General features: G+C 41.5%; 1 protein-coding gene across 2 annotated transcripts in view; it reads right to left on the bottom strand.

The window, feature by feature from the left end:
- Positions 1 to 2850: 2850 nt before the first annotated feature.
- Positions 2851 to 18523, bottom strand: part of SERPINB7 (serpin family B member 7) — a 63042-nt gene continuing 47369 nt past the window's right edge. For both annotated transcript variants that reach the window (XM_042962643.1, XM_007096085.3), the window contains exons 3-8: positions 18346 to 18396; positions 17658 to 17774; positions 12374 to 12491; positions 8385 to 8527; positions 6920 to 7066; positions 2851 to 3987 (exon numbers count right to left, since the gene is read on the bottom strand). In XM_042962643.1, coding sequence (XP_042818577.1) covers positions 3589 to 3987; positions 6920 to 7066; positions 8385 to 8527; positions 12374 to 12491; positions 17658 to 17774; positions 18346 to 18396 — 975 coding nt within the window. In that variant the 3' untranslated portion in view covers positions 2851 to 3588. The remainder of the gene's footprint in view (positions 3988 to 6919; positions 7067 to 8384; positions 8528 to 12373; positions 12492 to 17657; positions 17775 to 18345; positions 18397 to 18523) is intronic.

Raw genomic sequence — 18523 nt, 5'->3', positions numbered from 1 at the left:
CAAGGAGGCACTGACAAGGTGCTGGCAAGGGTCCCCACTATCTGGCCAGAGCCTCCATCTATACCACACTGTCCGAGTTTTTTTTCTTGGGTCCTTTAGAGGACCTATTGATTTGAGATGAGGAAGGGACACTCACCATACCAACCATATGCCATACCCTGCCTTTAAAGAGCTTATAACCTAGGCACATGCGCACACACACACCCACTAACAGAACATAGCAAGAAATGTGAGCGTAGCTCTCGTAAAAGGAGGCACGATGTGTTTTGTGGGTCTACTCGAATAGAGATCTCCCCAGGGAATATGAACATGGTCAGATGTTTGAACAATTGGATGGATATTAAGCGAAGATGGGGAGAGTATGTCACTCAGAAGGGACAGGTTGAACAACATGAAATATTGGATTTGGTTTTCAATTAGTCCAAGGTGTGTTGAGTTCAGAGTCTTGTCGGAGAGTGGCTAAGTGGCTAAACGAGGTAAAGAGGAGGATAAGGAAAATTGGGGAAGGCCTGCAGTGCCATGCAGGAGTTTAGACTCTGTCTTTAGGTGGTAAAGAGAATCAAGTCTTTTATAAGACACTGGCTTCTTCCCATCTGTGTTTCAGGAAGATAACTGGCATCTCCGGATGAAAACAGAAATCTCTGGGGCACCTGGGTGGCTCAGTCAGTTAAGGGTCCAACTTTGGCTCAGGTTATGATCTTGAGGTTCATGGGTTTGAGCCCTGCATTGGGCTCTGTGCTGACAGGTCAGAGTCTGGAGCCTGCTTTGGATTCTGTGACTCCCTGTCTCTCTGCCCCTCCCCCGCTCATTCTCTCTCTCTCTCTCTCTCTCTCTCTCTCTCTCTCTCTCTCTCTCTCTCAAAAATAAATAAACATTAAAATTTTGTTCTTAAGAAGGAAACAGAAATCTTCACAACTTTGGGCTTAAGAGTGAAAGGGAAATACAAGTCACAAGAAGCAGGAAGAAAAGATAAGCAACAAACTACAGAAGTAGTTTGAATTTGCCTAAACTCAAGCAGTGCTCATGGGAAGGAAGAAAAAGAGATAAATTCAAGAGACGTTTTAGTAGTAAGACCAGCGAACAGTTCCAGTGTGAAAAAGAAGGAATACACAAAGATAATCTTGATGTTTTGAGCTTGGAGTTTTAGAAAACATTTGTCCTTAACTAAAGGTGGGCCCCCAAGAAGATCATGTGGAGGATGGTGATGTGTTTTAGCTGAGACATGTTTAGTTTTACTCTAGGAAATTCAGGTGGACATTTCAGGAGGCAGTAGTGAATTTGGATGAAGTTACACATAGAGATAGGTGTCATCAGCTATTACGGAAGCCACGTGTTTAGATGGGATCATACAGAGAGAGAATTTTGAGTAAGTGAAGAAGAGATTTGGAAATACTTATGGTTAAATAAGCAGACTGAAAAAAAAATATGACCCTAAAAGATAAAAAGTAGTCTTTGTATAAAAAGAAATCAATTACAAGATCAATGACTTGATCTTATACCAATAAGTGGTCCCTGAGGTCTCATTTCCATCTCAAATCACACCCTTGGGACTCACAACTACACTTATTTTAAAGATACAATGAGTGCCTGTTATACATTAAGCATTGTTCTAGAGGTGTTGGTTATAGAAACAAATCAGGCATGGCTCCTGCCTCAAGAAGCATGAAGTTCAATGCTAACACAAAATTCAACAGCTGTTACCTTTGCTGTCACTGAGCCAGGGGTGTACTGACAACAGTTACAGACTGGTGAAATTAACACCAAACTAAGCCTAGATCATGACTAGACAAGGTAGACCTTCTCTGCGTGAGCTAGGGTCCTTAACCATGAGGTGGCCATGTGGGCAGGACCAACCAACCAAAATTGTAGGGCAAGCTTCTACGAGTTTTTCCAAACTATCTCCTTACAGACCTGACCAAAGTCTTCCTGATGCTTGCTTCAAACCTCAGTAGCTGCGAGTCCCACAGAAAATGCTATCCGCAGAGAGGAGCGTCCATGCTTCTGAACGTTATGGCTACCGTCACCACTCATGCTCCTGTACCCTCATCCTGTATCTTTATCATCTAAGAGCAGAATCTAGAAGTATGTCATTTTTGAATGGCAATAGGTGGGAATGGGGTTAATCAGAAAAATTAGTTCCTGAAAAAAAAAGATACCGATGCATACCAGTTAATTTCACTCCCCCCACTCCCCACCATAAATATCTCTTAAAGACACAATAGTTATTTCAGGTGTGGCAGGTTAGTGATTATTCGGTCGGAGGTTTTTCTACATCTGTCAAATCATGTCACATTAACTCATTCGTGCTGTATTCACGGACTCCAAAATAATGGTTGAAAATCAAATAGCTGCCAGGGCTAGTTTTATGCACCACAATGCCATGCTATAGACTATCCAGATTTATTTAGTTTCTATTCAGGTGAAAGTCTTCTGTGATAAAAACATAAGTCAATAGGCTGTTCCTGTTTATAAAATTCTAAATGAGTTCAGCTTGGTCTACTCATTCTCAACTTATTTTTGATCTGTTTTGTAAAGTTACTTATGTCTTATTATAAATATTCACATATGCAAATCCTTTTCCTAATGAACTTAAATCTTAGTATTTAAAATTACCTTATCAGCCTATGTGTCTGTAAAAGTAACTTTCATGTGTAATAAATTAGCAACATTGAACCAAATCAGATTTATACTTAAAAAGCATTCTTTCCACTTGTTGCTTGTTTGCTTGGCCTACCAGATAAAGTGCTGGTAGTCTTACCATTGGTTAGAGGAGAACAATCACACTGTCCAGCTCTGTTGTATTTATTTATTCTGATAAATAAGAGGAAAAACTTGTAAACTACACAGCACATGAGATATCTACTGTAAATAACAAATGGCAGTAGTGAAAAGACATTTAATATTTGAAAAACTATGTACATATTAAGTCTCTATCAAGGAAAAAAAGTCTGTATCAAGGAAAGACTGAAAGACATCAACTTGAAGTTATTGACGAAATATTTTCGTTGTCCCCTAATCCCAAATCTATAGTTTTTAGCATCTAAATTAGACACTGATTTCAAATCAGATGTGTGAAAGTAAGCTCTACTGTCTTCTTAGGTCGGCAAGGAAAGGTTATCCCTCACACCCAGGTTCAGTAGCCGGGCTTCCTTCCGAGCTTGTTAACCATGAAACCGGCGTAGCTGGGATATCCATATCCAGTAGCTGGGATAACTACAGAGTTTCAGACAAGATCCGAGGGCCGCTTCTGCATCGTCACTGCCAGCAGAGCAACTCCACAATTCCCAGACGGGGCCCAGCTCTGGGTGCAAGGGGCTCCAGGGGAGAATGGCGGGAATGAGTGGGGGTAAAAAGAGAGTGAACTTAGAAATGGGCGAGGCACACGGTAGTAGAAAGGCTAAAGCGGGATCAGGACAAGCCACCAGGTGTCTGCGAAGGGTCAAGACACCCAAATCATCTGCCCGACCAATATTAGAAGGAAGCAAATGCAAGGGAAACACCATGTGCTTCCGTCACACTCAAATCTATTCCCTTGTGGTGGTTCCTTGATGTTGTAGGGAACTACTGTCATAGAAACCAACTGGATTTTCAAGGGCAAGAGACTTCGCCGCTAAACAAGATGATGTCATCCTTCCTGATGACAAAGAGGAACGGGTGATCAGCTCTGAACACCCTGGACTCAGGGAGCTGCTTTTCTACTATGTTATTCCCTGTGGCGGCGGCCGCCTCCGTGCCCTCCTCAGCAACCTCTATGTATGACTTGTGCATCATTTTGGACACATACAGACGACCTCCAGCAGCTACACCGGAGAGATCAGCTCTGGATTCATCAAAGATGTCCTTCAGTCCCAGGGCTCTTAAATGATGCTTGATTTCATAATTCTTCTCTATCTTGAACCGAGGGAGAAACACCTCGACATGCTGAGAGCTCATTTTTCTCGGATCGGTCCACTGCATTAGATTCCGAAAGGTCAGCTTGTTTTCAATCTGTAGGAATGTTGAAAAGGCAATTTAGAATCATATGCTTAAGGCACATCTGGGTGGCCCAGCTGGCTGAGCATGGGAATCTTGATTTTGACTCAGGTCATGATCCCAGGGTTGTGGGATCGAGCCCGACATCAGGCTCTGCACTGAGCATGGAGCCTGCTTGATATTCATTCTCTCTCTCTCGCTCTCCCTCTGCCCCTCTCTCCTGCTAGTGCTCTCCCCCTCTCTCTGCCCCTCCCCTGCTCTCCCACACACTGTCTCTCTCAAAAAAAAATATATGCTTAAGAGAGAAATGAAATATCATCAACTACAAAGACAGTTTTCCATAATTATCCTCTCCTAGATATTTGCATGTATGTGAATGGATTTTGGAGAGTCTGAAAATGGGAAACTATTAACACAAACAGTTCAAGCACTCTATTAAATCACTTGTTTAATTTGCTCTGCTGTGACAAGGTGTGACTTGTATTTCCAGGCATTTCTGTTCTCTGCCCCCATACAAACAAATATAGCCACAAATATAGCCAAAGTGGAACAACGGGCAAGTGAAGGAATTAGGGTATCAGAGATCATCAGAGGGAGAAAGGAAGTTAGTGGTCATTTAAGTCAGCATTTCTCAACCATTTCCCATCACTAAAGACATAGAAAATGGTAATGTTTGCACAGCTTGCAGGAAGAACCAATGGACCCCAGGTGGCCCAAGGCAAGGAGCCCAGAGCTCTAGCTTCGAGGGTTTAGGTGATCACTACCTTCCAGCACCGTCACCTACACCATCTGGGCGGCTTGGATCCAAACACGCTCTCCTACCCAACTTGACAACTGAAGTTCAAGACATTGTAAGGAAATGTGCTGAACTGCATAGGTGGGCACCTCGGTTACACAGCTAGGAGCCCACGGCTCTCTCTCCAGCACCACTGTTGCCCCAGATGATTCATAAGTGGAATTCACTAACTCCTGAATACTGAGAACTGATCAGAGACTAGTCACACGCACACTGATTACAAATCTTATATATAGACATTTGTTCTCAAATTCAGGCTCACTAGAATCCTAAACAGCCTTTCACAGCTATCCTTATCAAGAACCTAAACTTCTATAATCAAATTTGGCCTAATTTAAATTTTATGTGTGTAAATTATCCAGTTCATGGTTAGTCGGTAATAACGTCTCATTCTGACTTAGAATTTTTTCCTCATTTGATGGCTCACTGTAAAGCCAACTTCCTCATTATTCCATTATGTAGGATAATGTAGGTATATAGTGTATTTATATTAATCTGATTGAAACATCATTAGGAAAATCCATGACAGAAAAGAAAAACTCAGACAATAAGTGTAAGAACAAATCTATCTTTCGAGTTATCTACTTTTTGTTTTATATGGGCTACTTTCTCTATTACTGTAGATTATTTGAAGTTAAAATAATTGATGTGTGCTAAAATGTTGATAAAGATGATCGAGTGAATTATTGATTTCATAGGAATACCAATATTTTATATTGTCAACTTTAGATTTAATAATAGCAACTTTATGACATTCTTCTTGCTGTCCATGTCCAAAAAGGTAATTAAAATGAAGCTAAATGAAAATCATTATAATAATTGGGTGGTTTTGTCCCTGTAGAAATTACATGTCCCAAGTTTTAAAGTCCAAAGTTTCTAAATCATAGGAAAAAGATAGAATGGAAAATAATGCCTCTGAGTAGGAGGAGCATTTCTTCATATTCTTTTTACTTCCCAGTTATTTTACAAGCAACATTCATTATTTTACAAATCAAAACTCAAAAATATTTTAAACTTTAGATGTAACTTTTTAGGGTAGTTGATATATGTGCACACACACACACACATTTGTACATAGGTATTTATCAGACAAATTGACCAAATCCCATGAGCCTCCTTTCCCTATCCCACATGGTTGCTGTGTGGACCAAATAAGACAACATGAATGAGGCTCAGAGCACACGGCCCGGCACACAGTAGGTGCTCACTGAATGGCGTCTATTATTCCTTCTGATTGGAAGTACAGAGAGCAACCAAAGATCCAGGCTTCTGGGATTTCAGGTCACAGGCTCAGGAGGCCAAATTCACAGGGAGGAAACGAGAAAGAAGGACTGGAAGAAAATCAGGATCTGAGACATGGTGATGCCATGTGGCCTTGTGGGGCCCCTGGGATGCCTCTTTTTGTCCCTTGCGCTGTGCTGGTCTGTTGCCCTGGCTACATCAGTCACAGGGCAGTCCCTAACCTACGCTTTTCGCAGAGACACAGAAACTCGGTGAGACCGTACATTTTGATGCTCAAAGGCCCAAAACCCCACTGTATCATTCCTGCCTAAAATGGTCAGTCTATCAAAGTTCTAATAACACATGCAAGACTGTTTTGATGGTCAAGTGCAAAGACCTAAACTCATACCCTTTTCCCTCCAACGCTGAGTTTTGAGAGGGTGCCAATTTCATAGCTATTCAACTAAAATTTAGGCTAAACTGAAGTAAGTCAATCTCAGCATCTATCTATAATGGTGTCAGGCACAGAGTAGGTACTCCTTAAATATTTGTCCAATAAAGGAATCAGCAGGCAAATCTCTGATTCTTACAGCCTGAAATCATCAAGTGGATGCATAAAAACACAATCAATGGGGCGCCTGGGTGGCGCAGTCGGTTAAGCGTCCGACTTCAGCCAGGTCACGATCTCGCGGTCCGTGAGTTCGAGCCCCGCGTCGGGCTCTGGGCTGATGGCTCGGAGCCTGGAGCCTGTTTCCGATTCTGTGTCTCCCTCTCTCTCTGCCCCTCCCCCGTTCATGCTCTGTCTCTCTCTGTCCCAAAAATAAATAAAAAACGTTGAAAAAAAAAAAAAATTTAAAAAAAAAAACACAATCAATAATATCTTAAAAATCTTCTAAGTCCCCAGTAGTGAAAGTGGCAGTAGTAACTTACTTGGGACAGGTCATTTTCGGGCAGCATTATGTACATGCTTATGCCACCATGATACTTGAGCTCAACAACCTGCATGGGCGGGTCCCTAATGACAGACAAATTGAACTTCCGTTCTTGGTGCATCATGGTGATTGCTTTCCCAGGACACTGAAAGTCAAGTCACAAAAAACATTTTATAAGCCCACCTTATTTCACAATAAAGTAAGAATAGTCTTTAGCCTTTGTCCAGTCGATTCAGTAGATTCTTCCTGACCTGTTGCCAATAGTGATTGCATTGCATTGGTTCCCAGCTTTGGGATTAACTGCCTGGGTTTAAAACTCCCAGATGTATAGCTTTGGGCTAGCACCTCTCTGTGCTTCCATTTCCTCATCCATATAATGCGGGTAAAAATAGTCTCTACTGCATAGGACCATTGTAGAGATGATGTGACTTAATATACCTAGAACTTGGTACATGGCCTTGCACCTAGTGTTTTACCTGAAAATGTCTATATAAGTAATGAATAATTATTAAATAGAATTATAATTTAAAATGAATGCTATAGATTTTTTAATAAGACCTCATCTAAAATTGTGTGATTTTGATAGTACTGGTCTGTATTTTACCTCCAATGAAAGAAAACATCTTCAGTATTCATAGCAATATTTATCAAGTTTAGTCTTCTCTGCATGAACATAAAAGGCTGAATGATTGAAAGAAACTTTACAGGTCAGTTAGCGGAATCGCCTTATTTGTGAGGGTAGGAAGGTCTACGGTGGTTAAGCTGACTTGCCTAGGACAACGCAGATTCTGTGACACGAGGCAGGGACCCCGACACAGTACTTCCGACTCCAAAGCCTTGATGCTACTACTATACTCTAAGATTATTGTGTACAAATTGGTAAAAACAAAAAACAAACAAAAAACACAAGAATATATATTTTACAAAAGTTGATTAGGACTGACACTTGGAAATGCATAACGTTACTAAACATAACTTCTTCCTCTGTAAAAGGAAACAAATGCACCCTCACTTTGACTCGGGAAAACTCATCGGTATTAAATGACTAGAACCGTACACCCCACCCACAGTTAGAATCAGAAGAAAAATACAGGACACGCTTTTGTCCCATTTTCTTCTTACAGGCATCCAACTAGAATATCTTAAAAATGAATTCGTAATTTATTACCTTTCTCAATTTTGAATATATTTTAAGAAATGTCAATTTCTGGGATACCTCCAATTGTGATCCATAACCTGCATTATCAGGAGAATAGAAAGTGTGTTTTATAAGCAATCCACCACAAAGCATTGGTGAGCAGTGGAAGAAAGGAGCAAAGAAATGATGAGTCCATCCTTTGTCTATGTAAATATCATAATTTCTGCAAAGGAATACTATTGGCAATCGCTTCTCGGCCTTTTGGCTAAGATCAAGTGTGGGAATACTCTTGGCAAAAGAATCTTAATTGAATAGATTGCCATACCTTGGGAGATCTGAAACGGCAGTTTAGGGTTTCGTTCTTGGAGAAGGCCGACTCCCACTTGCCCTTGAAGTACACAGCGTTCACCAGCACCATGACAGCGGAAGAACTTATGCTACCTTCTTGAAAGATGTTCTTGATTTTGCCTTTTGAAAAATAAGTGGAGGAAAAAAATGTTAAGTTTTAATGTAATTTTTCTAAAAAGACAAGATGAACATGATATTCTTCCTTATGACATAATTAGAATAATAACAATGATATTTGTCATAGCCTATGAGCAATCAATCACTCTGTCCAGTACTCTCTAAATACTTTGTGTGCAAGATTTGGTTTAATCCTCACAAAAGTCTCTGTGGGGTAGGCACTATGATTGTTTCCATTTCCTGTTGAGGATGCTGGAGCACAGAGAGAGTAAGTAATTTTTACATCACACAACAAGAAGTTACGGCAACAGGATTCCAACCCAGAAAGAGGACTCCCGAAGCCCCTCCTTGCTGGTAAGCCCAAACTACCTTTACCACCTGGACGAGGCCACAGCATCCCAGATATAACTTAACTCCATTCTGTTGAGAGGGCTAATTACTTCCTTCATTCCACATAACAAGATTTTTGCTCGACGTCAACCCTATTCTTGGTGCTTGAATCACAACCATGAAAGACATAGTCTTTGCCAACACTGGACTCACAGTCCAGTTCAGGGAGCTGCCCACACTGGTACCATAGTCATGTGCTCAGTGTGCTGTGGGAGCACAGACAAGGGCTGCCCTCTCTGGCTCGGCCCTCTGCTTGAGCTGAGGGTGAGGCACGAGGTGGAGAGAAATTGCGTATAGCAGAAGCTCTTTATTCGAAGACATGGAAGCCTGGAAAAGCACGGTGTGTTTGGGGAAAGCCTAGCACATTCTGATGCATTAGGGAAAGGAGGGTTGGAAAGGTTAGAGGGAGGGGCCAACTAATGAAGAGTCTTGAATGTCTGGCAGTAATTTTGGATTATCCTGAAGGCAATGGAAAATGATTGCTGAGGATCCATTGGAAGATAAGAAAGGACAAGGTCATGATGGGTCAGATTTACCTTCCAAAAGGGGTGCTCTGGTAGTGTGCGGAGGATGGGCAAGGGGCAACAAGACTTGGGTGAGTTTGGTGAAATGTTGGCAGCATTCTGAAGTATTCAGCATTAAGAACCAATGCTTACCAAAATGAGAATAATTTTCGGATTTGAATAAAAAAGGAAGAGAAATTAATCATTGGTCCAGATGGGAAAACGTATTAGCAATCTGATACCCTTAAACACTAAACACTAAATAGAGTCCCACTCAGTTATTAGAAAAAGCAATTGCAGGGGCGCCTGGGTGGCCCAGTCAGTTAAGCTTCTGACTTCAGCTCAGGTCATGGTCTTATGGTTCGTGAGTTTGAGCTCGCATCAGGCTCTCTGCTGTCAGCACAGAGACACTTCAGATCCTCTGTCTCCCTCTCTCTCTCTCAAAAATAAAGAAATAAGGGGCGCCTGGGTGGCGCAGTCGGTTAAGCGTCCGACTTCAGCCAGGTCATGATCTCGCGGTCCGCGAGTTCGAGCCCCGCGTCGGGCTCTGGGCTGATGGCTCAGAGCCTGGAGCCTGCTTCCGATTCTGTGTCTCCCTCTCTCTCTGCCCCTCCCCCATTCATGCTCTGTCTCTCTCTGTCCCAAAAATAAATAAAAAAAAAAACGTTGAAAAAAAAAATAAATTAAAAAAAAATAATAAAAAAAAATAAAGAAATAAACTTAAAAGAAAGAAAAAGCAATTGCATATTTTTTCTTGGTTTGAGAGTAGTATATTTGAAACATGTGATGGCTAATGGTCAAAGTAACCCTCTACTGAGGTAATGACCAATGAACAAAAAGCAAATTGAGACACCGCACTCTTATTCCCAGGGCTAATTATAGTATGTTTGCACTGAAGAATGCAAGTCATGTCTCATATTTTTGAAACAGAACCAGACTCAGCAAATACATGTGTGTTTTTCAGAGTATAAACCAAGGTCAGCCTTTGGTAAAGAAATGACTCGGTTTGGAATCAACCGATTAGCAAAATAGCAGTGAATACATTTCCTTATTTGTTTTGAACTAAACCAGAACATTTGCGGGAATTCAGTTTTTAGCTGTGCAAGACACTTACCAACCAATTAAGCAATGTACTTTTTTGGGAAGATACTACCTTTGACACATATATTATTTTGATAAATGAAGAGAATTTTAAAGTGAAAGATAAACTATGCATCTTGTAAGAGAAGCAATCATATAAAAATACATTTCACAGTAGGATGTCATAATTTTAATGCGATTCTTCAACCCAAGAAGAAAACAGAAAGATATTGGATTAATCATTAGAATGAAATATAATGCTGTGGTCATTGAAAATAATATCCTATAAACCACTTTTAGTCTTTGTTCACTAACCAGGTGTAAGATAATGAGGATAATTGAGTATATTAATTAAGCTTGTCACTAATTTATGAAATGGTCATAATAAAATCAGTATTTGTCTCACAGGATTCTTTCTCAATCCAATGAGATAATGTAATAATAGATAAGATTTCTGAAAAGTATAAAGCATTCCCATTATTAAAATTACTCAAAACCACATTGTGGACAAATACTAAAGCAATTTTCTTTCTTTTTTATTTAATAATATATTTTATTTAACCAGTATGTCTCAAATATTATCATTCCACCATATAAGAAGTAGAAAAATTATTAAGGGTTATGTTTACATTCTTTATTTCATACTTGGTCTATGCAATTAAATGGTTATGAAAAATTGCAAAGTCGCCTGTAAAAATGTCAGAGATAGAATGTGAAGAAGAAAATCTAGACACAGATGTGAACATAAACTATGAACATAACTAGGTCAACTTATTCCTTATGTATGAGGCCAAGAACTAGAATAGAACATGGGAAAATGAAGCCAGTGATTTGTTGAGGTGCTAGGATTGTGAGGAATTTTTGCTCCCCATTTTTTAATGTGAGTGAAAAAACATAAAATTTATCATCTAACAGGTCAGTGGCATTAATGGTAAACATTTTGTTGTATATCACATATTCAGAACTCATCTCACAAAACTGAAACTCTAAATGCACCGAACAACTCCCCTTTAAGCACCAACCCCCAGCCCTTGGTAACCGCCATTCTATTTTTTTTTTAATTGAAGTATAACTAACATGCAGTGTTATATTCCTTTCAGGTATACAATATAATCATTCAACAAGTCTACGCATTACTCAGTGCTCATCAAGATAAGTGTATCTTAACTCCCTTCACCTATTTCATACTCACACCTGCCTCCCCTCTGGCAACCATTAGTTTGTTCTCTGTATTTAAAAGTCTGGTCGTTTGTTTGTATCTTTTTTCTTTATTTGTTTTGTTTTTTAAATTCAACATATGAGTGAAATCATAATATTTGTCTTTCTCTGTCTCACTTATTTCAGTTAGCATAATACCCGCTAGGTCCAGCCACATTGGTGCAAATGGTAAGATCTCATTCTTTTTTATAGCTTAGTAATACTCTTATCTATCTATCTATCTGTCTATTTATCTCTCTATCTAGATATAGATACATATACCACATATTCTTTATTAATCTCCTGATGGGCACATGGGCTGCTTCCATAACTTGGCTACTGTTAATAATGCTGCAGTAACCACAGGCGTGCATATATCTTTTAAAATTAGTGTTTTTGTTTTCTTTGGGTAAATACCCAGGAGTGGAATTACTGGGTCATATTGATAATTCTGTTTTTAACTTTTTGAAGAACCTCCATGCTGTTTTCCACAGTGGCTGCACCAATTTGCTTCCCACCAACAGTGCACGAGCAATTTTCAATAACAGCAATCATTACATTGGATTAGGAGGAACTGTTTCCTTTCACGTCTTACAAAAGACTTCCAGCTCTAAAGTTGACCATTCTCAGGATTCACATATCACTGACAAATCTTTTAGAAAAATAGGGTTGCACTCACCATGTGTCTCATTTTCAATCCATTTATTAATTTTATATCTGGTATCTTCTACATCATTTGTAAAGTCAACTCGTTCCACTTTGGCATTGTATAATTTTTCAGCACACTCAATATAGTTCTAAAAAACATAAATAATTACAGTAATAAGTAAGTCTATAAGCAATACACAGTTCTTGTATTTACACCATTAACTAAGCATATAACAAATCTGTTTTTGAACTTGTCTCTTTATTTCCACCATCTTACTCGAGGACTCACTCCTCACTCAAAGATGGGGAAATATGGCTAGAAATATGAAAATACGGCCGGAAGGGGAGCTGGAAAGCCTGCAACTGAATTTGCACAGCAAGCACGCTATTTGAACGTAAGTTTATCTGAAATGGATTAGGGGAGGCTAACAGCGACTACGACTAAAGCCCATTCCCTTGGCTTTACCACTGCTTTCTCATCACAAACGCGTCAACAGCCTCCTAGCTTGCCTCCCTTGCTTGCATCACCCCCTTCATACTGAAAGCAGTAGGAAGGCTTCCGGGCTACTTCCTGCACTTAAGATACAGCCCAGGCCCCTAGACTTGCCTGTACTTGAAAGAAATGAAGTTGGGGCGCCTGGCTGGCTTAGTCAGACGAGCATGTGACTCTTGAGCCCCACATTGGGTATAGAGCTTATTTAAATAAATAAAACTGAAAGAAAGAAAGAAAGAAAGAAAGAAAGAAAGAAAGAAAGAAAGAAAGGAAGGAAGGAAGATGTGAAGTTGAGGAGGAAGAGCAGAAAAGGCGAGCCCTCCAGGCAGCAGTACCCTCAGGGGAGTAAGAGGATCTTTGCACACTCAGGAGCCCAGCAGGAGTTTCTGATGCCTGAAGCCTATGGTGAATGGGGCAGGTGGAGGCACAAGCCAGGACAGAGGAAGAGCATGTCTTGTCTCCTTGGATAAGGAGCTTTCGTTTTATTTTAGGGAGAGTTATTGAAAGGATGTGAAGAGGAGAGTAATGTAATTAAATGTGCATTTTGTAAAGGTGACTCTGAAATCAGCCTAGGAAAAACAATGGATTGGAGATAGAGGAACTTGTTAAAATGTCCTTAGAGTTTATCCCGAGGGATATAGAAAGGTCCTGAATTGAGGCATTGAGTAGACTCAAATTGGAAGTTGCCTGAGGGCAAAACTCTAAAGAACACTCCTATTTCAGAGATGAGTAGCCGAATAAAGATAAACAAAGGAAACGGAGATAAAGGAGAAGATAGAAAAACAGGAGAAATCAATGCCACAGAAACCACGAAAGGTTTTCGGGGTTGCTACAGCAGTGTGAACGCTAAGGAGGCAGATAAGATCAAAACTTTGCCAAGAGCCCACAGCCTGGTGTCCACTGGAAGCCATTAGTCACCTTGGTAAGAGAAGCTTCAGGAGAAGTAGAAGGTAGAAGGTGTATTGCAATAGAGAGAGCAGTGAGAGAGGGTGGAAAACGGATTCTGCCTATACAGAAGCTTGATTGGAGAAGCTTGACTTTTCAAGCTTAGATTGACAGAGTGAGATGCACAGAAAAGGGAAGAGAATCATGGGGTAGCTTTAAAAAAAAAAAAAAAAGGAGAGAAAAATTTAGAAGATGTGTACCTGGAGCACATTTATATGCTATGAGGAAGAAGACGGTAGAGTGAGAGAGATTCCAGAAAAATACTGCTGGAAACATGTCACCAAGCAACTGGGGGTGAAGAGGCAAAAAGAAATGGATGAATTATCCATTAAACAAAGTATCCCCTCTGAAAATGAAGGGAAGGGGAAAGGGGGCAGGGTGTGAGTTAGATGTGGATCCCCCCGATGGCCTCTATTGTCTTTGTCAAGTAAAAGACAAGTGGAGATGGGAATTTATTGCTTAAAAATGAAAACACATTATTCTGAGGTGGATGTGCTTCTACCTGTAGAAGAGAAGCTGAAACGTAAGACAACTCATGTCCAATCCTTTGTCTCCATATACAGTTTGTTCCATGAACGTACATAATGTGTTCATCTTTAAGAAAGAGTCATACTGTTGCTTTGTCTCTTGAAAATTCCTCCATTAACTTTAAGATCAAATTGCCTATCTAGGACAAAATATTCATCCTGTGTATATTACAACATATATTTCATTTCAGTATTAAATTAATTTTCTCTTAAAGAAAAAGACATTTGAAAGTTGAAAGTGCTTGTGCCAGGGATGGAAACTATTTTTGGGTACATGGCAAACGATTGGAAGATTTAGGATCAAGTCCCAGTCTGTGGTCATGACCAGGTGGAGAGCAGTGGGGTGGTGGGGGTGAGAGGGGGGGCGAGCAGAGCCATCCCTTCCCTCTGGCTGGTCATTCCAGGAGCCCAGAGCGGCAGCTCTAAGGAGCAAAGGGGTGTCACCCTGAGGTCTCGGGCAACCCCTCATGATCCAGACATCCACCCACCCAAAGGCAGTGTTTGAAATCCTGTTACTGTGGTGATTCTCTGACCAGGGGAGGCAACAAGTATACTGAAGAAAGCCCAGGCTTTTTTCCACTAAATCCCACGACTTCCTGTCCTCACATGGGCTCCCACAGCACTGGGCCCTTCTCCTGCTCCAGGGCCAACTAGAAAAATCTAAGGCATCAGAGACCTGGAGCTCCTGGCACAGACCCAGTTGAAACTGATGGTGGCAATAAGAGGTTGTTGGGAAATTGAGAGAAGCAGAAGAGATTTCAATAACTGTTGTGAGGAATGGGAGAAAGAAATGACCATGAGCACACAGCTGACTGTCGGTCAGCACTGAGAACACCTAGCTAGGCTGGGAACCCAGGGTGTTGCGGTGGTGACCACATATCCAGGCGTGGCGCAAGCGTCACGTAGGAGCTGAGGTGCACCTGCGGAGAGAAGTCATGGGGTTGATCCAGGTGGGGTTCTGTTGGGGGAAAGAGAGAGCTGATACGTTGAGAGCCGATGCAGAGAGGGAAAGATTGCAGAACTCAGTCAGTGCAAGTTGAGGAACAGGTAGAGTGGGCATGAAATAATGAGAGACTGAGAAGTATGGGATGATGTGGCCACTAAGGGGAAACTCAAGTTGTAGATTTCAGGAGTGCAACATTCTGGGCGTTGATGAGTTTCAGGGTGTGGCTTGAGCATTTGTTACTGTAATGGTAGAGAGAGAGGGTCAGGAGACTATAAGGAGGGAAGGTGACCTCACAGCTGGGTGTCGCAGGACACTGAACTTACCCAAAATGATAGCAGAGCTTGGGGGAGTAATGGAATGACATCCTCAGAGGTCTGACCAAGAGAGATTTAGCACGGATTTGGGGAGGAGGGAGAAAGTATGGGGAGATGGTGGTTAGGTCTTCTATGCTACCTTACTTTTTGTAAAGATAATTTATACGTTATTATTATCCTCATCAGTTCTCATAGACTCATCCATATTCAGATATGAGTAAAATAAAAACTGTTGAAAAACAAAATGTAAAAAAATTGGAGATGATCTATCTTTGTACTGATCGGACAACTGAAAGTTAACAATAGTTACATCTTTAATCAAAACTAGTTTTTATGGGGCGCCTGGATGGCTCAGTCGATTAAGCATCCGATTCTTGATGTCGGCTCAGGTCATCTCATGCATGGTTTGTGAGTTCAAGCCCTGCATTGGGCTCTGTGCTGACAGCATCGAGCCTTCTTGGAATTCTCTCTCTCCCTCTCTCTCTGCCCCTCCCCTACTCATGCTCTGTCCCTCTCTCAAAATAGAGAAACTTTTTAAAAGTTCTCATTTTATTTTAATTTTTATTGTTGAGAGAGAGCGTGAACACAAGCAGGGGAAGGTCAGAGGGAGGGAGAGAGAGAGAGGGAGAGAGAGAGAATCTTAAGCAGGCTCCACACTCTGCGAGGAGCCCAGTTCGAGACTCAGTCTCCTGAACCGTGAGATCATGACCTGAGCCGAAATCAAGAGCCGGACACTTAACCAACTAAGCCATCCAGGCACCCCCAAAAAGGACTCTTTAGAATAACTACCTCTACTTGTAAATGTCTGGGAGGGAAAAGACGGCAGTGTCTCTATTTTCCATGTTCGTGGTCAGATCTCACGTTCACAGTGCTTCTGGGTGCCCTGCTCCCCACACACACTAAGTGCTGGATACGGGAACCCGGATGTGTGCTGTGAACAGTAACATGATAGACACCTCGACTTCCTGTTCAACAGAGTTGGCAGTCCCTCAGGAACTCGGCAGTGTGTGGGAAAAGAGACACAAAATGTGGATCTGAACATACAGGGTGGCCCCTGTAAAGCTTGTGTGGGATTCTTCTTGGAAACATTAAAAAACAAAGTGGCTTCATGCCTCATAATTGGCAGGCTGCCAAAGGGTTGGGAGTGGCGTCAGAAGGGGGCAAAGAATCCGTGTGGGTGACAGACAGAGGAGACGATGATGGTTGGGTGGAACACAGAATGCTGGCAAAGATACAAGTGGAGATTAGCCCGGAGAGGGCATGGAAGCAAAGCTTTACGGTTGTCTGACAAGTGGAGAATTAAAAGGGAGAACACACACGTCCTGAAAATCATGGGCACTGCATCCGCTTGAATGCATCTACTAACCAGCTTCCGGTTGTCACAGCAGCGATGGCTCGAACGCATGGATCGAGCACAGTGGCACGGAGAACACAGTGTGGGTCTCCCTGGTCCTTGGGTGAGTGGGATGCCACAGCAAATGCTCAGACTTCACGAGCAGTATGAGCCACTCACCTGCTGACCTCGAGTGAACCATATCCCTGCCTCTATCCAGCCCGATCTGCCCCCCTGCCAGGGTCCTTACCTGCCTACGTCCCCCACAAGGGGCTCTTGTAAGTGATCGCCCTGCAAAGTTACTGCTGGCAGGAGAGATCACGGGGCACAGCTGAGAACAGAGGAGGTGAACTCAGCTCTGGGGATGCACAGCGATCCCAGGATCACAGAGCTTAGAGGAAAAGTGGGTAGACTTTTTCTGCTGCCCACGGACAACCCTAAATGAGCTGCCTTCTCCTCCCACCCGATTATAGCTCTGCCTCACTGCCAGAGAGCACTGTCTCTTCTGGTTTTGGAGCCTCTCAGTCTGGTGACCCTGAACGTGGGGATCCCTCAGCTAAAGACGTAAAGCTGTACTCTGGAAACACAGTGATGATATTTCAAAGATATCTGGGAACATGATTAGCAGCTATAAGAAACAAAAAAATCACCATTGTCTGGCTCTGTAGAAAGACACAAGCCCTTTTACAGACGATGGATCGAACAAGACTAGGATCCAGAGTGGAAATAACCTTGTGACGTGGGAGGCCACACTTACCTTGTGAAAGTCAAACACTTTTTCTGCAAAAAGACCATTGGCAATGCTGAGCTCATAGTCCCTATGGGATGTGTTTATGTCGGAGAGAACTCTCTTCAGTTGAGACTGAAGTCCTGGCTGTTATTGAAAAGATTTATAAAAAAATGTGTTATGGGATGGCAAATATATCCACGTTCTCATTTACACATGAAATAAAACATGTATATTGTGCTATAAAAGAACTGAAAAAGAATGATGCTCATAAAAGCAGCAATGCCACAGAAATTTACTATTTCTTGCCCTTCTCAGAATAGTATCTGTGATCAAAGTTAATTAAAAGTTTTACTAAAATAATTAACCTCAGAATAAAATTCTTAACAGCAGATAATGAATCTGCCTCATATGTGTGCTAAATAATTCATTTTACCTCTCTAAGTTGGCCATGGATATCGAAGGATAAAAGCAAAACATTTAGTTCCATACTGTCTTGCCAAAATCCAGCCAACACATGGTGAAATATTGGGAAATTAACAATTAACAAGTAAATTATCAAAACTCGTTCCTGAGATACCACAATATGGCAATCCGAGTGAGACATACTCTTCTGCTTTGAGGAGACAGCAAGCATAATTAAATACATCGGCGAGACAGTAATTTCTCAAATTTTAGCCCCACATTCCCCTTCCCTAGAAGAATGTATTGTCCTTACCTGAGTGTTAGAAGAGTTTCCCCATCCTGAGACCCTGTGGAAGTGAAGTATCTGCAGACAGGAAAGGAGAAAAGCAGTTACCAGGTCCTGATGAATGAGAAGAGACCCCACAGAATCAAGCAAGGAAGATACTTCATTGTTAATGGCTGTATCTGTGTGTGTGCTTATTAGCACACCG

Source organism: Panthera tigris, chromosome D3 (genome assembly GCF_018350195.1).
Source record: "Panthera tigris isolate Pti1 chromosome D3, P.tigris_Pti1_mat1.1, whole genome shotgun sequence".
Classification (NCBI taxonomy): Eukaryota; Metazoa; Chordata; class Mammalia; order Carnivora; family Felidae; genus Panthera; species Panthera tigris.
The sequence above is the reverse complement of the archived record's forward strand: the minus strand, read 5'-3'. Positions and strand labels throughout refer to the sequence as shown.